Here is a 21,974-nt window from a genome sequence, read left to right as displayed (position 1 = left end):
AAATATGTGAAGTAAACAAGATGTGGCACTGTGTAATGCACTCTTATTCTTGTTATGTCCTATTATTATTATAATATTTATTGATTATTATTATTATTATTCTTTATGATAATTTCCTGTGGTTTAATTCACATAACTTTTATTTTTTATCCTGCAGGCTTTTGCAAGGTGTAATCATTGTTTAAGAAAGGTGTTCTGTATATAAAAAAAAAAATGGTAATACTTTTAAATTTATGATTCCAAGAAGGATTTTGTTGTTAGGTACTATAATATATTATTAAACTGATATGGATTTTTCTCTAACAATAACTACTGAAGGGGATTAACTGATTAATCATAGAGTTGATTGACAGAAATGATGATTAATTCATTGTTTCAAGAAAATGTTTGCTGATCCCGGCTTCACAAATTGAGCAGATTTGATTATTTTCTTTATATGATAATATTATAATAATTATATGATAATGAATATCTTGGGAGTTGGATAATTTTTTTTAATTCAAATTTTTTTTTTTTAATTAAAGTGGATAATTTATAATTTAGTAATTTGATGAATTAATTTTACCTGTTGTAAATTATAATAATCTTAGCACCTCAATATATTTTTCTCTATGCTTTTATTTTGAAGGCTCAGCCTGGTGAATGATCGGTCTCTTGACTTCTCCCTCTGAGCTAAATCTTCACTCAGACTGTGACGTCACTAGTGTGATAACGCACACGTTATCTTGATTGACAGCTGGAGATAGACAACAGGCCTGTTGGCTGCTGAGCTTATTATAACTCTGCACTGACAAAACAGTACGAGCTTGAGACCAACACAAGACAATGTAGTTTAGGTTAGAACGGATGATGATTTTTCCAACACAAAAGCACATTCATATATATTAAAAATGTGTTGATGTGGTAAAAACAATGATATAAGCTCCTACAACAAATGCAATTTGTCACCAAAGCCTCAAAACCCCACCTGTACTGATGCCGTTTCTTAAAGTGGTGGAGATATTTTCCATCTTTGGTCTTTATTTAATGATTACATTTTTCAAAATAAATATTTAAAAGAGGATTCCCTGTTTCTGAGCCATGCCATACCGGTGGACTCAGGACAAGTGGTTCTCAAACTGCAGGTTTTACTGACTGACTGAGTCCCTGTGTAGGAAAATGAGACAAATGTATTTGCATAGCACCTTTCAAAACACAAAGTAATTTACATAAGACATAAAAGAACATTTAAAAGACAACAAGAGCCAAAAAACGAAACAGCATTAGAATAAAGCACTGGAGAGCTCCTTCAGCGACAGGCTGCTCCACCCAAAGTGTGTGAAGGAGCTCTATTGCAGGTCCTTCCTTCCTGCAGCTGTCAGACTCCACAACCAGCACTGCTCCCAGTAGACCATTAATACACCAAAAAACTGACAATAAACTGATATTTTCAGGTGGAATTTCATTTTATTCTCACTGTGCAATATCATTTCCCACTTGTGCAATTTTGTTAATAGTCTGTTTATTGTCAATACTGTATATACCGCTCCTATTTTTTATACTTCCTTCTATTTAAATGGTTCATATTTTGTTACTTTGTTTAGCTCTTTTTTTTTACTGTGTTAGCTGATGCATCTTGTTTTTTTGCACTATCCCCTTTGCTGCTGTACAATGCAAATTTCCCCACTGCGGGACTAATAAAGGAATATCTTATCTTAAAATAATGCAAACATGCAACGATTCTGACTTTCTTTGTCCAGCATACAATAATCTCCTTGCCTGCAATAAAGACTGACAAAACACTTCTCAACTGGGGGTCACTGGGATGAAAATCTAATCAAATATGTGTGTTGGACAAAAACAGAGCTGTGAACACTAGACTGCAGAGGTCCATGTTGTTGTGTTTTTTAATTTTTTATTGCTGAATAGATATTTTTTATTTTATTTCAATTTATTTTATTACATGACAATGTCCCTGTTGATGTTTTTTAAATTGTGTTATTGCTGAATAGAAATTTTTATTTTATTTTATTTACATGACAATGTCCCTCTTTCTGTTTTTTATTTTTTTTTATTGCTGAATAGATATTTAGATTTTATTTCTATTTTTCTTTTTTACATGATGATGTCCCTGTTTGCTGTTTTTTATTTTTTTTGTTGCTGAATAAATATTTAGATTTTATTTCAATTTCTTTTTTTTACATGAAAATGTCCTTGTTGGTTTTTTTTATTTTTTTTTGGTGAATAGATATTTTGATTTTATTTCGATTTTTCTTTTTTACATGATGATGTCCCTGTTTGCTGTTTTTTATTTTTTTTGTTGCTGAATAATTATTTAGATTTTATTTCAATTTCTTTTTTTTTACATGAAAATGTTCTTGTTGCTGTTTTTTATTTTTTTTACTGAATAGATATTTAGATTTTATTTAGATTTTTCTTTTTTACATGATGATGTCCCTGTTTGCTGTTTTTTTGTTGCTGAATAAATATTTAGATTTTATTTCAATTTCTTTTTTTACATGAAAATGTCCCTGTAGCTGTTATTTTAATTTTTTTTTTGCTGAATAGATATTTTGATTTTCTTTTTTATATGATGATATCTCATGTTGCTGTGTTTTTTTAATTGTTTGATTGTTTTGTGAACATTTGTGTGGGTTTTAATGTAGTGGAGCTATTCGTCCATTAACCTGAAGGTGTCAGCAGCAGCACACAACAACAGCGCTACAAAAAAAAACCCTCACGAAGAAGTATAAAACCCGGAAATGACGTAGTGAGTGCAGAATCAAAACAGTAAACATGTGACAGCTCTGCAGACTGTCCCGCTAAAGGCTGATAAAGGCTGATGAAATGCGATGGGAAACGTTACTGCTGATGTCAGAAACAAACCACACTATTTAACCAACGTCTTTAGATACTGGAGCGACTTTTTATCTGACTGTGGAGGAATGTTAATCCGAGGAAAAGGTACTTTTGGCTAGTTTTATCTGTCAGCCGCAGCAGCTCTATGCTAGCTCTCCATGGCTCTCTATGGGCTGAACATTACCATATATAGACCGGCCACAGAGCTCCCTGGTCGGTGAAATGTAAACGGTGACTCTCTGAGGAAGGCTGACAACAAACACAACTCAGCCTGAGAGATATAAAGACTCCAGCTTTCACCATGTCATCTGAGCAGGTCATTGCAATAGTCATGGATGACAAAATCTACCAGGTGAACAAGAAGAAGCTGATAGAGAAGAGCGACTACTTCCGAGCTCTGTACAGCTCCGGGATGAGGGAGTCCACGGAGGACTCTGTGCAGCTGCAGGGGCTCAGTGTCCCCGGTCTGGAGCTGGTCCTGGAGTTCATCAACACCTCCAAGGTGCAGGTGGTCAACGAGACTCTGGAGGACCTGATCGAGACCGCATCCTTCTTGCAGGTCACCTCCATCCTCAAGCTCCTCACCTCTGAGATAAAGCTGGAGAACTGCGTGGAGCTGTTCAGCCTGTCTGAAGTGTACGGGACTCATGATCTGCGTAAGGCTTGTCTCAAATACATGAGCTGCTACTATCATCCCATGCTGAGGAGGCCAGAGTTCAGCAGCCTCCCTGCTGCTGTCAGAGACCAGGTCAGGGAGATGCGCATGAGAGGCACCGCCACACTGGTGGCCATAGGAGACTTCACCTGTCTGTCTCTGGACGTGCCAGACCAGGATGAACCCTGGTCCATGCTGAGGTACAATACAATACAATACAATACAATACAATAAATCCTGTTGTCCATCAGGGTGGAAATATGTCTTCGGTACACATTAAAACAATTCATGTCAGTGTAAATGGACTTGCATTTATATATTGCTTTTCTAGTCTTCTGACCACTCAAAGCGCTCTACACTACATGTCAGCATTCACCCATTCACACACACATTCATACACTGATGGCAGAGGCTGCCAACTTTGCTCATCAGGATCTAATCTAAATACTCATTCACACACCGATGGCTATGCCTTTGGGAGCAATTTGGGGTTAAGTGCCTTGCTCAAGGACACTTCGACATGTGATCGAACCACCAACCTTCCGATTGGTGGACAACCTGCTCTACCCTCTGAGCCACAGCCTTCCACATAGGCAGGTTCACCCAGTGGGTCTGTTTTCTGTGGCTTAGATCTGCTCTGTCACTTTGTTGAGTTAAGAATATTGATGGCACTAGTAGGGATGAAGGACTCCTTAAACACATTTTCAGTTGCCAGAGGGACTCTATAGCGCCTCCCAGAGCTCAAACTGGCTGAAGACGATGGGAGCTATCTGCCAGGATATTCCTTGCTTTCTTCCTCGTCCTTTCTTTAATAAGTTGAGTTGGTGTTTACCAACTATTTTGCTTGCCATTGACACAATCCTTGAGAGTTTATTCTTATATCTACAGTTTAGGTGATCGAACCAGGCAGGTTAAAACACTCAACAGTAGTTTTGTACACTCATTTTAAAATCTATTGACTGATAAAGTCGCTGTGAGCATCTCTTGAAAATGTACCACTGTACCGAGGTATTTAAAGTTTTCCACAGTTTCAACATGTTGGCCATCAAGTGGAGCTGCCTCTGTGTTGTTTTGTGCTGCACATGATTCATTCTTTTGTCTTGGCCACATTGATTTCTAGATGGCTAGTGTGACACCATGTTTGAAGGGCTTTAGTGTGGGCCGGATAGGCAGCTTCACCCAGTGGGTCTGTTTTCTGTAGAAGGACAACTAAGGCCATGTCGTCAGCAAAAATGTTCCTCATTGATCATAAATTCATTGGTAAAAAGAGAGAATAGCACAGGGGGACGAACACAGCCTCTGTGGGTGGCAGGAAAGAAAGCCTCTGATCCACAGAACTAACCCCGTGTTGATATTGAGATCAATGAGCCTTTTCAGGAGAATATGTGTCTTCATTGAGTTAAAAGCTGAGCTAAAATCCACCAATAAAACTCTGGCATGACCTTTAGGATGCATGAGGTGTTTTGTAACTGTATTAAGCAGAGTCAACACAGCGTCGTCTGTTCCTCTGTCGCTCTTAGGTACGGAGAGGTGGAGCAGCGCTGGAAACCGCTTGCAAACAACCTGCCTACAGATATGATCAACGTGAGAGGATATGGCTCGGCTGTCCTGGATAACTACCTGTTCATAGTCGGTGGCTACAGGATGACGAGTCAGGAGATCTCTGCGGTGCACTGCTACAACCCCTGTAGGAACGAGTGGAACCAGGTGGCTCCGCTCAACCAGAAGAGGTAAAATCTACACATTTCCTCTGAAATATCAAGAGCCATGTTTCACTTACTGCATCGTCTCCTTCAGGTCCAACTTCAAGCTACTGGCAGTGCAAGGGAAGATGTACGCTGTAGGAGGCCAGAGTCTGGGCACGGTGGAGTGTTACAGCCCAGAACAGGACTGGTGGACCTGTGTGTCCTCGATGCCCGACCCGCTGGCTGAGTTCTCTGCCTGCGAATGCCAGGGGAAGATCTACGTCATGGGTGGATACACTGCAAGAGGTTGGTATAATAGCTTGGATCAGTATACAGCCACGCTATCACATACAGTTACAAACAACATAAACCATAAATAAAGAAAAATCTTTTTTCCTGAGGATAAAAACTATCTTTGAAACAACTAGTGTGTGCTTTGATGCTACAATATAGCTTATGTGATGGTAGTAATGAAAATAAATGAAGCTCTAGTATCATATATCTTGGCTAATATAACACGGCTAAACCAGTCAGTAACAGAGAAATTAAAACCATCACGTCTTTGCATTGAGGCGTTCTTTGCCTCTGTTTCTGGTATTTATAAGTATCAATACTGAATATTTGAAATGGTTTCAATACTCATTTACCGCAGTATCGATACACTGGTACGCTGTGCTTTTTGCTCTCTCTTCTCTACAACAATGAGTTGACACACACCGTTATTTATCTTTAAAGGGACTGTTTGTAACTTTTTAAGCGTATAAATGTAGCGGGTCGGCACACATGCGCGTTCGCATATGCGCTCGCGTGTGGCCGGAGCCTCGTCTCCGCTGCCTGCTCTCCTTCACTCAGACAGCGCGCGCGTCCTCGCTGTCTCGCTCCACCTCTAGACGTGAACGCGCGCTCACTCCACACTGCAGAAGAGTTAGTTTAGCTCTGAGAATATCTAGTGAATGTAGAGTGGACGTTTGTGCAGAAATAAATGCTGCAGCTCCTCCAGACCAACAGAGGTTTTCCGTGTCTTGTGAAGTGACGGGGCTCCTCAACGAGTTACGTTATCGTCTCGTTACCGACCGGGTGCCGGTGTCTTCGGCTGTCGGCTGCGGTCGGGAGGCGATAACGTAACTCGTTGAGGAGCCCCGCTGCTGAAGCCTGCGCTGAGCAGGAAAAGCCAACACTAGGATCAGCATTGATTCATGGAAAGACCTCCGTCTGGTCAGCTAACATTACTGCCAAGCAGCTGAAATATAGAGTGATATTGTGGTTTTAGCTGACGTCTGCCGCCTCACTGTTTTGAGCGATGCTCGTTCATGTCTATGTAGAGCGAGCAAGCGCGAGCTCGACGCTGATTTTCGTTGATTTCAAGGCCACAGGTGTAGCTGTTAAGCAGCATTTCTGAATCTTACAAATAGTCCCTTTAAACAAAAAGCTAATATTTTATGCCCTCAATGTTCTGTAAATTTTTCCGCGTGGTATCGAAAATGGTATCAAATATCGATATTTTTCAAGGTATTGTATGGAAGTTAGAAGTTCCAGTATCGTGACAACACTAGATTGTAGCAGTGAGAATAAATGAAGGCCTTGATGAGTGTTGTCTTTGTTAATGGTTTGTGCTCAGTATCGTATATCTCTGCTAATGTAACACAGCTAAACCAGTAACAGAAATGATTATGCATTGAGGCGTTTGTTCGCCTCTTTTTTGTCACTACGTTGTGTTTTATTACTTATATAACTTCAATTATAACGGCCTTGGCATTGGTTAGTGAGCAGGATGTTCCAGTAGTTATTGCTGCTCAAGGGCATACTTTGAAAGGAACTCAATGACTTTATAAAAATGTTGATTTCACTCATCTGAGTTGGTTTCCATGATTACAGTACGCCCACAGTAATCTGCTTTAATGTACCCCTCATGCTACATACAGTACAGGTTTATTGTTGTACGCAGCCTGCCAGGATCGAGAGAACTTTGTGTTGCGCTGCATGTTTTCTGAAACTACACCTACACCCGTGGTGCTGTTACATGTTAGTGAGAAAGAAACAAGTTCCTTCAGTTTTGAGTTTAACATGTTTTTGTGTGTCTGACAGACAGGAACACAAGTGTCCTCCTTTACTGCCCCACGTCCGACACCTGGACGGTGTTTCGAACCTGCTCGGCGCACATCCGCAAGCAGCAGATGCTCTCGGTGGAGGACACCATCTACCTGGTGGGCGGCTACACCCACGAGCTGGAGGTGGGCCAGCGGCAGCGGCGCCCCAGCCAGACGGAGGACGTGCTGACGGTGCAGTCCTACAACGTCTCCACGGGCGAGTGGATCCAGCTGAAGGAGAACACGTCCAAGTCGGGCCTGAACCTGACGTGCACGCTGCACAACGACGGCATCTACATCATGAGCCGCGACGTCAGCCTGCCCACCAGCCTGGAGCACCGCGTCTTTCTCAAGTACAACATCTTCTCTGACGCCTGGGAGGCCTTCAGACGCTTCCCGGCTCTGGGTCAGAACATGCTGCTGTGTTCGCTTTACCTCCCCAACGTGCTGTGATTGAGAGAGAGGGCTGATGGGAAAGACTGCGTGGAGCCCATGTGGCATTAATACAGGCCAGTGTGTGGCTTGCTTGTTCTCACACAGAATGGGGCTCTGTGGCATTAGCGGGAACAGTGTCCGGTTGCCAGGTTGAACGCCTCGTGACCTTTGTGCCTCAAAAAAAGAAAAAAAACGCACTACATTGTACATACTGCTGTGGATGCAAATACAAAAGCTACAATGACAAGTATGAAAGTGATGAAGCGCCATGGCCCGTAGGTCAACTGCATCACAACAGCGAGCCCCAGTTTGTGCCTCTCATGCATTGACATTAAAGTCACAGTCGTAATCATCCGTTTCTCTGAGAAATAATGTGAAAGTGTGAAAAACCCAGAAGGTTGTTAAAGGGCCAGTGTGTAACATTTAGAGGGATCTAAATCAGACGGATCAGAAATATCATATTAATAAGTATGTTTTCTTTAGTGTATAATAAACCCTCTGGGTTTTTCAAACATCAGCAGGTAATTATTTATACAACGTTTACCTCTGTCGGATCTAATGCTAATACATGACACACAAACAAACTGGGGTTACATAACAGCATGCCTTTACATCTATGGGCCACAATATTCCCCAATGTTTACACTCCAAATACGGCATTGGTGTACATGTTTATCCACTACGAACCTTAAAATATCTCGTCTTTATGAACTGTACATAGCAGATAATCGTGAAAAAATGGCTTTGGTTTTACACTGCCAGTTTTAAGGGGATTAGAGGTTCCTTGAAAGTTGTTGTTTTGGATGAGAAGCGGCTCAGAGGGAGCTTAATGTGTTATACTTGCACAGTCTTATTTTCCAGAGATACACTAAGCTAAGCTTAAAGCGCAATTCCATGAAATGAACGATGCACATGTGCCTTCTGCAACCTCAGTTAATGAAAAAAAAAAAAAGCACAAAATGCAAGACTTTGTTACATTGCCAGCAACTGACCAAAACTGCTGTTTTGATTTTCTCTCTCTGCTTAAAGCAGATGTTGTTTTCATTAAGGTACTTTTCAGTTACTTGATTTAATATCGGGGGGTGTGCACACACAAGAAATGAGCCTCAAAGCTAAATTTATTTATGAAACTCCTGATTTTTTGGGTAAATGCAGCACTTTTAATGTTTTGGTTTGGTGGATTTCAGATTCTCTCTGCATTAGTTGTTTGTTTGGGAATTTAGGTCATGATAATAAAGACGATGTTCAGGGTTCTGTGTTGCTGTTTGTCCTTTAATTAACCGGTTTACACTGTGTCATTTGTCCATATACCGCTTGTGTCTCTGAGTTTGTTCTTATGTTCATTCAAAACTGTAGAAGTTTCAACTGAGAGAAAGTTGTCATTAGGCCTGGACCCGAATATTTGACTATTTGATTATTTGCTCGTTGGGATAGGTAGATTTTCACTTTTGAGATTCAGATATTTGGGGTTTTGTTTGTTTTTTACAAACATACATAACAAGTCAAACCTTTTGGAAAATGCTTCTTATTCAATAACAGATAATAATACAAACAACATTTACCGTAGAATAACAGAATCCTTGAAAATTAACGATTTTAATTAAATCGAAAGACGTATTGCAAGCGCAACCTTACATTACGCACGGGCTTGCAGCTGAGCTCTGCCGGAGAGGAGCTGCATAATGCACGGAGACATCGGCCTCAAAATGCCGCCGTTTAGGAGGAGAGGGCCCTCAAATGTGACTTTGAGGTACGTCTCCACTCGTGCACAGAGAGAACGAAGCTTAGAATATTCGCTGTTGACTGCTACCGAAGCTCCAGAGCCCAAAAAATGGTATCCGGGACCGCCATAGTTGTGATTTCAGTGAACTGACCTTTTAAATTATTACAAGAGAGAGAGTTTAAAGTAATTCCCAGAAGAGAGAATGTATGAAACTGATCTCACTAACCTGGTTTAACTATTATTCACGCAAGCAGATTAAAAATTAAAAAACTAAATCAACAAAAAATTTAACTGTACTATCACTTAATCCATCAAATGTACAAAATCAGTTAAAAAAATGTCAGAAAATAGTATAAAATGCCCATCACAATGTTCAGAGGATATGATGACTTTCTAAAACAATGCAAAACAATTTACAGTAATATAAAACAGGAACACCCTGTCCTCAACTGACATTTTTGCTTGGAAAAATGACTTAAATGGTCAACTTGACTCCAATAAATACCATCCCACATGACCAAAATGCCCCAAAATATTTCTCCCTCTGGAATATTTATAATAGCATCAAGACAGTTGATACCAAGATAACATTATCTATATAAAAATAGCTGCATGTGTCCTTCTATGGCTATAAAATACCGTCTAAATTCAGCATGTTTGACAGAATACTGATGCATCTGAAAAACAGAAGCGAGGCGACCAGCAGAGGGCGGCACATGCTTCTTAAACATTAAACATCTCAGCAGGCATACAATATTTTCCACTTCACCTTCACAGTGACTCCCTCCTTCAAATAAAAAGCACATTTAAAAAAAGAAATCATCTTCCATTTTAGCATTAACTGAAAAAAAATGTACTCTTTAAATGCTATGAAAGATGGGCAACGTTTATTGTATAACATGAACCCCTCCACACCTGTAGGCTGAATCATCTACGCTTTTAAAAAATGTGTCATCATCTCGAGGTCATGACCACGGATGGATGTGATATATATTTAGCTTTTGTTGGTGGATGGATGGATGGATGTTATAAATTGGTTTTCTTTTAATTAACACCACAGAGGAGGTGGAGAGGAAATCAATTGTTACCAGTTGTCAGTGGTCCAGATTGATCCTCTGTGGGGTCAGATCACGGTGATCTCTCTCACACCTCCACAACGGGGGTGTCAATCACAACTCAGGGGAGTCATTCTGCAAACTGTGTCGGGCTTAGAAACAAGATGCAGAGTGACAGACGTCACTTTTAAGAGTAAATGATGCAGAGATGCATGGATGACAGTTTCTTTGCGTTTCCACGACTGAGAGTCAACTGAAAATATGTGCTCTGTATTCGGAGGTGAGTATGCGTCTGTCGAGTGTGTGCAGAAAGAGGAGGGCTCAGAGGGGGGGAGAGAGAGAGAGAGAGAGAGAGAGAGAGCGAGAGAGAGAGAGAGAGAGAGAATACACTCCTGAAAGCAGAGATGTGAGTGTAACAGAGAGAGAGAGAGAGAGAGAGAGAGAGAGAGAGAGAGAGAGAGAGAGAGAGATCCAAGGACAGACGGCACTGAGGGGAGGGGAAATAACACACTCTGTCACACCTACTCCACAGCCTCACACTGCCTCTGTAACAGACAGATCTTGACATTGTGAAGATGCATGTCTACATCAGAGGAGCATCCAGGACAGGACGATAGAGACAAATACATGTCAAGGACTACAAAAAGAGAGAGAGAGCAGCAAGCCCAGAGGGAAGGACATTTCAGAAAGGGCAGAACAGAGTGGAAGAGGCAAACAACTGCAGGTTTATTCTGTTGCTGCTTAAAAACCAGCAATCATTAAAGAAAGCTGCCTTTTGCACACGGACATCCACTCTGTCTCTTGCTGCTTTCTAAGAGGTTATAGTCTCCGCGCTTGTGTGCACAGCACCAGAACTGCTTTACAGTCCGAGACCATGAGCGAGACGAAGAAAGGTGATCTAGCCATCCGGGATAAAGCCATCCTGCACCAGCAGAGGCGTCTGAAGCAGGCCACCCAGTTCTCACACAAGGACTCCGCTGACCTCCTGCCCCTGGACGGGCTGAAGAGACTGGGCACGTCCAAAGACCTGGTGAGTGGACTGAACGAGCGTTAGAGACAATCAGGTCATGATGTACTTGATTGCAGAGGATGTTACACGTGTGTGTTGCCAGGTGCTTTGCAGGGTTGAGTTTGAGTGGAAGTCAAAATTGTACGGTATCCAGTAGCACTGATTTAGCACGACACTTCTGTGACATTGTCGGACTCATGATAGACACTTGCATTCTTCTTCCTTGTTAAAACCTGGTGCCTACATTACCCACAATGCAACTTGACTGCTAACAGTTCAGTCGGAGATTTGGGTGTGTGAGCTAGTAGCGGCTAATGTAGCCCTCGAGCTGTCAGAGATGAGGAGCTGACTGTCTGGTACCTGCACTTCTTTCTAACTCCACACCTCCAGATTTTTTTTTCCCATTTTCAAACTTGCAGTCTTCAGACCAGTCGGCAAACTCCAGGTCTGAAAAGTGAAGCCAATGCTGAAGTGCCTTAAACTTGCATTCTTTCTAGTAGCCAGCAGGGGGCGACTCCTCTGGTTGCAAAAAGAAGTCTGATTGTATAGAAGTCTATGAGAAAATGAGCCTACTTCTCACCTGATTTATTACCTCAGTAAACATTGTAAACATGAGTTTATGGTCTCAATCTCTAGTTTCAAGTCTTCTTCAATACAGCATGATGTTCATTTAGTAAATTATGGTCCCATTTAGAGTCAAATAGACCATAAAGCAGGGGATGCTTTAGGGTGTGGCTACCTTGTGATTGACAGGTCGCTACCACGGCGTTGTTCGGTCTGGGAGTTGTCCGTGTTTTTGTGTTAGAACTATAACTGTTTCTCAGTGTGTTTTCAGTTCATGAAAGTTAATTGTAATATTTTGGTCACCTAAAAATTCAGTGTTTTGTTGTACTTAGCTCCACCCTCTTGTGTCACTTCTGGTTGCAAAATAACCAAGTTTGGCCAAAATGCCAAACTCGAGGCTTCAAAACCGCAGTTCACAAACCAATGGGTGACGTCACGTTGGCTACATCCACTTCCTTTATACATTCTATGGTTCAGCCCCAATCAACGCCGACTCAAGTGACATCACTTGAGGTAATTTATCAGATTTTACTCAGTTCCCTCACGAGCCCCAAAACACTTCATACAACTTGTTTTCACAGATGGAGTAGTACTCCCCAACACACCAAATTGGTGTGGGAGAGCTGCAACTGACCATTATTGTCATTATTGATTAATCAGCCGAATATCTGCTTGATTAATGGATTAATCCTTTAGTCTATTAAGTCAGAAAATAGTAAAAGAAATGTCTATGCCAGAGTCGAAGGTGACAAACAGGTAAAAAACAAAAATATATTCAGCTTACAATGATATCAAAACAGAGAAAAGCAGCAAATCTTCACACTGAAGATTGTCGTTTTTGCTGAAGATACGGATTAAGTGATATATTTTCTGTTGATTGATTAATTGACCAATGGTTTTGGCTGCTATTTGACTCCTAATATACGAATATGAGCACCATTTACTGCACTAATGCACTACTTTATGTACTGTATGCCATTAAGGGCAGCCTTGAAAGGGAAACTCATCATCGAAAGGGTCATGAAAGATTCAGAGTTTTGCACTTTGCATAGAGGAGGGAAACGTCAAGTCGAAGCCTGTTACTGTGCAGAGCTCTCAAACAGAGAGAGAGAGATGTCGTTATACTTTCAGGAACGTATACAAGGATGAAAGACATCTCCAACCTCTTCACTTCCTCTTCCTCCAGAAGCCTCAGAAACCAAAGCTGATATACACTCAGGAGGAACTCCCTGTAATAATCTCAACAATTTATTACTCCACGTCTCCTGTGACACAGTTCTGGTTTCATGGCGGCTTCCCAGATTCCCCAGAGCTCTCCAAGAACCTCGACACAATCACTCTGGCACCGCGGAGCAGCACTAGCAGCGCTCTGTGAATATGATGCATTTATGTCTGCCAGCTTTTAATACCAACATTTGCTGCTAGAAAAATATTCTACCCTCCTCGTCTTCTTTGGCTGAGTCACATTTTTTGTAATATAATGGCAGATATGTTTTCTCTCTCTTCCCTCCTTTATCGACCCTGCGTTCCTGAGGTAACATAAAATAAAATTGCAAGTGCAGAAGTAATAAGTTGATGTTATTTGAGGTATAAATACACATTTCTCTGTTGCTAGTGGCATTGGTCCAGACTGACATATCTTAACAACTATTGGATGGATTGCCATGAAAATTGGCACAAACATTCATGGTCCTCAGAGGATGAATCGTAGTGACTTTTGTGATCGTCTGACTTTCTAGCGCCCCATATGTCAGGTTGACATTTGGGGTTTTGAGTGAAATATCTCAACAAATATTATAGATTGCTATAAAATATGATACAGACTTTCATGTCCCCCTCAGGATTCATTTGTAATAACTTTGGTGATCCTCTGATCTTCCATCTAGCGCCATCATCAGGCCAAAATTTCAACGTGTCCAATACTTTGGTTTACGACTAAAAACCGCAAAACTAATGGCAATACCACTAGCCTCAGCTGTACTTTGTGTTCAGAGCTAATTGGCAAATGCTAAGACGCTGAACTAAGATGGTGAACATGGTAAACATTATAGTGCTAGTTATAGCAAATGTTAGTTTTGCTGACATGCTAAACTCCGTAGCCGTGGTTTAGCATCCTTAAAGATAATATTCTTTTATCTTTAAGGTTATATTTTATGCACACAAGTTATTTTCTTTGGAAACTTTTTTGTGACATCTCAAAGACTTTTTCTTTGTTGTTATATATCATTGTGAAATAACATTTTTAGTTGCACTTTGAAGACGTCAACTTGTTTAGTGCTAATTAGCAAATATTCGCTTGCTGAACTCCAGAGCCGTGGTTTAGCATCCTAAAAGATAATATTCTTTTACCTTGTTCGCACAAGATAATATTTTATGCACAGAAACTTATTATCTTTGGAAACTTTTGTGACATTTCATAGACTTTTGTTGTTGATCATTGTAAAATAAATCTTTAAGGTTTTTTTTTTTTTTTACTGCTGGTCGGACACAACAATTTGAAGACGTCACGTTGGGAACCCTTTTTGACATTTAATACACAAATCAGTCAATTAATAAAAAAATAATCAACAAATTGTTTGACTAAGTGAATAACCGTTAGTTTCAGCCCTATCTACATTACTTCCATTAAAAGAAGCAGTTGGATGGAAGATGGTCACGTTGTGAATTTGCACACAAGTGGTTATAAAAATATATAATATTTTGTGACTTCGGGGTTCCGTACTAAACCAAAACTGCACGCTATTAAAGATAAAATGAAAAAAATAATCTAAGTCAAGATAATAGTCCCCAAAACTCTATTAGATTCAAAAAGCGTAATGTTCAACTCAGCCTGGGACTGAACCTGCAGGGGCCTGAAAACCCTCTTATCATAATACCAATTATCTTCTCCTTGAAGACGGAGTGAAGCTCATCGCGGTAGTTATCTAAAACACAATTTGTGGCGCAGATGTGGCCACGGGGAGCACAGCACGATTTGCATGGCATCTGTAACAAGTGATTTTCGATGTTGGGAACCTGATGGGGGGAGTGCAAATTGCCAGCGGTCCTCCTTCATGCCTGTATCTATTCTCTGCAGACAGCCAGCTCCATCATTCAGCTTCTGAATAGACACTAAATGAAAAGAAAAGCGTGATGTGTTTCTGAGGTGGCCGAACCCTCGCAGACAAAGGATGAGATCATCTGGATAAGGCTGTCACAGACGTTTGTTCGTCTGTAGGACGCCTGACTACAAACCAGTCTCTGTTTTTACATTTATATCATAGTATTTGAATCCAATTACTGCTGAAGAATGACGTTTTGTTTTTGGCTTAAACAAAAGGTCATATCTTGAATGTCAGACGCTGAACTTTAACAAGAAATGATCATTTAAAAAGAAATCACATGATTCATCACTATAGAAGCAATTAAGACAAAGAAGATATCTTTTTGCTAGAGAACGTAGATGTAGTCATTTTGGAAATCTACTTCATAAATCCATAAATAATTGTATTGCTTCTAGTCCATTAATTGAATAGTTGATCAACTACAGATTAATATGACAATTTTGATCATCAATTTTGGTGAGGACAAACTGTAATATCCATTTTCAAAGGGGTCCCTTGAGCTCTGACCTCCAGATATGTGAATGAAAATGGGTTCTATGGGTAACGAGGGTAACGAGTCTCCCCTTTACAGACACTTTATGATAATCACATGCAGTTTGGGGCAAGTCATAATCAAGTCAGCACACTGACACACTGACAGCTGTTGTTGCCTGTTGGGCTGCAGTTTGCCATGTTATGATTTGAGCATATTTGTTATGCTAAATGCAGTACCTGTGAGGGTTTCTGGACAATATTTGTCATTGTTTAGTGTTGTTAATTGATTTCCAATAATAAATATTTACATACATTTGCATAAAGCAGCATATTTACCCACTCCCATGTTGATAAGAGTATTAAATACTTGACAAATCTCCCTTTAAGGTACATTTTGAACGGATAAAAAATGTGTGATTAATTTGCGATTAATCTCGTCTAACTATGGATAATCACGTGATTAATTGCGGTTAAATATTTCAATCGTTGACAGCCCTTATTGCCCTGGAATGGATATTTTTCATTATTTTCTAACCTTTTATAGACCAAACAACAAATTGATTAATCTAGAAATTGTCAGATTAATTGATAATGAGTGTATGCTAAACTAAGATAATTGCCTCCTGGCTCCAGCTCATACTTAACACAGAGATATATGAAAATTATATCAATCTACTCATCTAACTCTCTGCAAGAAAGCGAATTAGCGAGTTCTCCAATTCAAACCATTGGTCTACTGCCACAGAATCAGTGGATCATTTTGGATCATTTTAGTTTTTCAAGTGTGTTTTTTTACACACACTAACATTTTGGCTGTAACCTCGTTGTTCTTCCTCTTAATTTCTGCTATCTGGCCAGGCCTGTCCAGTGTGTAATTCAGCAGCAGAGCCGGTTACGTAAGAGTGAATTTGTTTTGCTGCTCTTTAGCCCGAGGTCTTCTCACTCTCAGCAGCAGCATCACTTCAGCCATGTTGTGCTGCAGAGTAAAAGGGGAGCGGTGAGCATGAAAAGGGCAAAATGCAGCGCTCTAACGCAGAGCGATGGAGGGGAAGGGAAGAGACGGCAGGAGATGGGGTCATGGAGGACGCACGGTTTACTGGGGCTCTCTTATGTAACACAGTGCAGAGCTTTGAGTAGTGTGAGATGTAAGAGGAGTGAGCAGGAGGGAATGAGAGGATATGATGTGTGTGTGTGTGTGTGTGTGTGTGTGTGTGTGTGTGTGTGTGTGTGTGTGTGTGTGTGTGTGTGTGTGTGTTTGGGGGGTTGGAAACATCTGAGCCCAGTTACATTAACACCTGAGCCCAACATGGAGCAAGTAATTGTGTAACCGCCGTGTTATCTCACCGTTTTCTACTGTACACACTCAACATTTGCTCCCCAAAGCTGCACCGACATGGAGATAAATGTAGAAGAGGAAACATGACTTTAGAGCAGCAAAATTATCCCAATTGGACGTTTTAAAGGGCAATACCATCATTTCTGTGTTGAAGCTTCCTACATACATTCAGTTATTCTTTATTCCTATTAAATTAAATTAAATTAAATTAAATTAAATTAAATTAAATTAAATTAAATTAGATTAGATTCAATTCAATTCAATTCAATATTTGTATATTTTATTTTATTTTATTTGATCAATTTATTCCCCAGAATTTGTCAGGTTAGAAAAGCCTTTTGCAAAGCATTCAAGTCATCAAACTCTACAAATTTAATTATTTTCGGCAGGCTGCTCTTGAACTAAGGTCGAGCTTAATTCTGTCTTTAAAGCGTCAAACAACAACAAAACAACCCACAAGCATTTTTTCACTTACCTCTACTCCCTCTAAAACCAAAAAATGTTCTTGTTTGTGTACGGATTAAACAAACAAGACTTAACATGTTAATTAGTGAGCTTTAGGTGCTGGTAAGCGGATTAAATTCCTTACCTTTACACAGAGCCAGGCTAGCTGTTTTCCCTAGTTTCCAGTTTTTATGCTAAACTAAGCTAAGCTGCTGTTACCTTTACCTCACAGATGTGACAGTAGTCTGCAAGAAATGTCATATCATGACATGTCAGCTAATTTGTATACTGAAACGACTTCAAAAATTCACATAAAACAATAAATCCTTATAATTTTGTCAACATATATGGTTTTAAAATGGGTAAAATGTAAAAGTAAGATATACATATTGATTGTAGGAAGCTTCAACACAAATATAGTGTCCTTTATAATCTAATATTGGTCTAATTGTGCTGCACACACCTACAGTACTGTATCCTGCTGCTGCTGCAAAGCCTCTTTCTTCTCCTCCCTGCAGCTTAACTGTCCGTTTGCTCATGTTCCCCTCTTACAGATGAGTGAGTCAGAAACCTCTGTGTGCATGTGTGTGTGTGTGTGTGTAAGTGAAGGCCTGTCTAATCGAGAGATTGGAGTCTCCAGGTACTTTCTGAGGATGATCAGAAGCTACACAACTGGGTTTGGATGTAGAACTGTGGCAGAGAAGGAGCTGATGGATGGAAAAACAGTGAGCAGCACCTTTACTGTGTGCATTAAACCGACACGGTCTCACGGGAAGGCGTATAAATACCACAACATTATGTTTTTGTCAAACCAGAATTTTGTGAACTTTTTGATCTCCCGTCGTTTCAAAAAGCCATGAATTTGTACGAGCAGCTGGCGCACAACATCACATCTCATCCTGGAACAGGTTTTTATATTTATATGCATCCTGATTCACTCTCTGAACTCAATTGTTTACGATTTAGTTTTTCCCAGAAGGCAAAGTAGCACTTCAAAGTGAGGAGCAAACGCGACAATGTCACTCAGCGTGATCGCCGGGCTCTCGGGAGTTCGCCTCTTCCTGTTCCCTCCAAAAACAAACGGCGATAAATAAATCGGGTTCAGATGCAGAGTGTATTATTAGCTGCGGGACAATTAGGTGGGCTGGAGAGAGGTTAGTGTGAACCTGTCTCTCTCTGTGTCATCTGGAGCCGTGGATGGGCGGCAACACTTCCTCAGCTGCTCCCTCAGAGCCGTGTAGGAAGACAGGAGGCTAAAAATACCCGACAAAACAAAAACGACACAACAACCCCAACAACCGAGGACAGAACGCACGGTACTGAGAAAGAGAGGAAGAAGGAGGAAGAGTGGGTTAGTTTGTGACACCTCAGCCTCCAAAGTGGCTCCTAATGTCATTTTGACATTTTAATTATAATTGATAGCAAAAGTCCAAAATCCGTCCATAGATAATCACAATTAATCGCACATTTCTTATCTGTTCAAAATGTACCTTAAAGGGAGATTTGTCAAGTATTTAATGCTCTTATCAACATGTGAGTAGACAAATATGCTGCTTTATGCAAATTGCGATTCTTACCTCATAACGGGTATTCAGTTTTAAAGCTAGATTGAAGATACTGGCATCATATGAAACTAGAAAAACTAAGGAACCCATTGGTACCAACCATGTCATACTAGCTTGTCTTGAAGGAGGTTAAATAACGCTCCAAACTTACTCTAAATTTTGGTGAGGAAAAACTGGTTTGGCCATTTTCAAAGGGGTCCCTTGACCTCTGACCTCCAGATATGTGAATGAAAATGGGTTCTATGGGTACCCACGAGTCTCCCCTTTACAGACATGCCCACTTTATGATAATCACATGCAGTTTGGGGCAAGTCATAGTCAAGTCAGCACACTGACACACTGACAGCTGTTGTTGCCTGTTGGGCTGCAGTTTGCCATGTTATGAATTGAGCATATTTGTTATGCTAAATGCAGTACCTGTGAGGGTTTCTGGACAATATTTATCATTGTTTTGTGTTGTTAATTGATCTCCTATAATAAATATATACATACATTTGTATAAAGCAGCATATTTGTCCACTCCCATATTGATAAGAGTATTAAATACTTGACAAATCTCCCTTTAAGGTACATTTTGAACAGATAAAAAATGTGCGATTAATTTAAAATACTTTAATCGTTTGACAGCCCTACATTAAAACGTGTCTGTGGTTTGCAGAAAGGTACACATTTTTTCCTGGCGACTGGACTGTTAAATGAAGAGAATGTTTTTTTCCTTATTTATCGCCACCTTAACACATATTTACTTCCTCTAGTAACGAGCCTTTTAAATGATCTAGAAAGGAAATAAAAACGAATGACTGTAAAGGAGGCTTCGATTAATCAACTAGTGTTTTCAGCTCTTGTAATTACATTAAAACATCATGCTTATTACAGGCAATGAGCAGTGAATGAACCACGTATTGATTATAGAAGTAGTGGTTGCTGCACTAATCGATTAATGAACTAATCATTCAGCCTCTCTAATGGGATCAGCGGCACTATCGGAGACCACATCTGTTTCATCACACTGACTAATTACTTTTTATTTACTGGAGTTTTGCATGAAATTTATGTTTCACGCAGGATTTAGCGAAGAGACAGAGAGCAAAGGAAAGGACAGAGATGTGTAACAGGAGTGAAGTGGAAGCAGGCAGGCAGCAGATGCGGAGCTGCCGGAGCCTCCTGGTCGGTCGACAGGAAGTCGGCCGGTGGGGAGCTCCATCAGAATGAGAAAGAGGGCATTAGAAGGAGAGAGAGCAGCCTGTTGCAGTCAGATAATTAGTCCACATGGCAATGAGCCCTAATCTGACTCACAGAGGGATAAATACAGAGAAAAGGAAACTTAGAAAGAGAGAGAGAGACAGAGAGGAGGAAGAGGAGGAGGAGGAGGAGGAGGATGCTGGCGTCACACTTTAACGGTTCTCTTTCTCCCTCGCTGGCAGAGGACTGGTTTGGACTGGTTGGTGTTCAGGGGTCACCACAGGACTCACATCAGCAAAAGACCACGAATGAATAGACACAGAAGAACACAGTCTGACCAGTTTCAGCCGGAATTTTGCCCACTTTGCCTTTTACATTGTATCCTGGTTACGATGGGTTTTTGGAGAAACAAACAAGCATGAATTAGTTGAAGTTAAGCTAATATTTAAAGGATCAAACAGGAGGAAACGTGTTTGCATTTGCATTTGTTGGGGACTATTTTCAGCGGCGGATTAATCCACATTTGGTGCTCTAGAGAGTATTTGTGGCAGCAGGACGGTGTATGGGATTGAGTCAAAATAAACAACAGTGTGTTTGTTCATGGTAATGAAGGGACATGTCATTCACCGCAACAGTGCAACATATCCTCACACAGCGGTTCGTATGATATCTTCAATATGTGACGCACGTGTCAATTTCCGCTCCAGTCTTTTCAAAATAAACTTCCGTCTTCACAGGAAACAACTTGGTTTAGGTTTAGGCAACAAAACTACTTGTCGGGAAATATCGAGGTTTGGGTTAAAATACGGAAGTGACGAAACTTAAGTACGGAAGTTACGTGACAAATAAATCAACATTGACCTCTGGTTTCACACGGGGAACGAACACCGGTCTCCTGGGCGACAGTCCGCTATTTATGCTTCCTGTTTTACAATTACGTGGATTACATACCAATTGATTTTGTGGGATATATATGAATTAAAGTGATTTACTTTTCATAGCTATAGCAACGAACGGTGTTTGAGGACGGCCTGAACAGTGCGGCTCATCGATTTGTTTTAATAGTTTTTGTACAACGATGGAGCTCTATGGCACAGAGGAATTAGATACACACATAATACTTGTTAGTAGGATGAATATATTGTTGGTTTTGGTCTATTCACTGGATTTTCTTTGGATTTGTTGGCATTGATATTTGCATATAGAAAGATATCACCAGTCATATCTTTTAAAGTTCACCTGAAATAAGTAATCTACTGGCAAAACATATTTTGACTAATCCTGAGCTTCATACACAAAAGCTGAAGAGGTGACTGGTGCCCTCGGTATTAAATAAGTGCCATTAATTCTCTGTTAAACATAATAAACGAAGGTTGCAACAAAATCTATGATTTACAATCAGGAGAGATTAATGTTCACAATAATACCGTCCAAAATCACTCTGCATGCTGTGAAAAATTAACAGACTCAGCGGTGCCAATTTCACCTCAGCTGCTTCAACAATAAAACAATTCACTGGGAAATGAAGCGTAGACAGCATGTTGCATCGTGTATAATAGATTCACTCTTTATGGGACACCGCTGCCTGCGGTCTTCATTAGAACTCATGGTGGGAAATCCATGAGTAAGCCATATATGATTCATGCCAATTCACATATTCTCAACCTGTTGACAAGCAGTCGGTAGATATGAGGTGAGAAACCTGTTGATGATGTGTGAGGAGAGAAGAAGGAAGTTCAGAGACATTATATAAGAGTTATATCAAGGTGTGACACTGTGGGACTCATCTCAATTAGCAATATTGATAGTGCAACATGA

At 40.4% G+C, this 21,974-nt stretch overlaps 2 protein-coding genes and 1 long non-coding RNA gene across 4 annotated transcripts in view; 2 read left to right on the top strand and 1 right to left on the bottom strand.

Annotated features, from left to right (window-relative positions):
• Positions 1–1,993: 1,993 nt before the first annotated feature.
• LOC141761583 (uncharacterized) overlaps positions 1,994–21,974 on the bottom strand; it is a 50,259-nt gene continuing 30,278 nt past the window's right edge. Inside the window, exon 4 of the long non-coding RNA XR_012592601.1 lies at positions 1,994–5,434. This is a non-coding gene — a long non-coding RNA (uncharacterized LOC141761583). The remainder of the gene's footprint in view (positions 5,435–21,974) is intronic.
• Positions 3,140–8,951, top strand: klhl42 (kelch-like family, member 42). Its single transcript, XM_074625009.1, has 4 exons — positions 3,140–3,693; positions 5,014–5,223; positions 5,291–5,484; positions 7,264–8,951. Exons 1-4 carry the CDS (start codon positions 3,140–3,142, stop codon positions 7,716–7,718), a joined length of 1,413 nt encoding a protein of 470 aa, XP_074481110.1. The 3' UTR covers positions 7,719–8,951.
• nrip2 (nuclear receptor interacting protein 2) overlaps positions 10,922–21,974 on the top strand; it is a 31,055-nt gene continuing 20,002 nt past the window's right edge. The window contains exon 1 of one of the 2 annotated variants that reach the window (XM_074625011.1): positions 10,922–11,508. In XM_074625011.1, the coding sequence (XP_074481112.1) occupies positions 11,353–11,508 (156 nt within the window). In that variant the 5' untranslated portion in view covers positions 10,922–11,352. The remainder of the gene's footprint in view (positions 11,509–21,974) is intronic. The other variant, XM_074625010.1, reaches the window with a different exon arrangement.

This window comes from Sebastes fasciatus, chromosome 23 (genome assembly GCF_043250625.1).
Source record: "Sebastes fasciatus isolate fSebFas1 chromosome 23, fSebFas1.pri, whole genome shotgun sequence".
Taxonomy (NCBI): domain Eukaryota; kingdom Metazoa; phylum Chordata; class Actinopteri; order Perciformes; family Sebastidae; genus Sebastes; species Sebastes fasciatus.
The sequence above is the reverse complement of the archived record's forward strand: the minus strand, read 5'-3'. Positions and strand labels throughout refer to the sequence as shown.

Bases quoted from the DNA above. Each gene is read 5' to 3' on its own strand.
- klhl42 (XM_074625009.1), top strand. From the start codon at position 3,140: ATGTCATCTGAGCAGGTCATTGCAATAGTCATGGATGACAAAATCTAC. The intron at 5,224-5,290 runs GTAAAATCTACA...CGTCTCCTTCAG, and splicing joins GCTCCGCTCAACCAGAAGAG to GTCCAACTTCAAGCTACTGG. The intron at 5,485-7,263 runs GTTGGTATAATA...TGTGTCTGACAG, and splicing joins GGGTGGATACACTGCAAGAG to ACAGGAACACAAGTGTCCTC.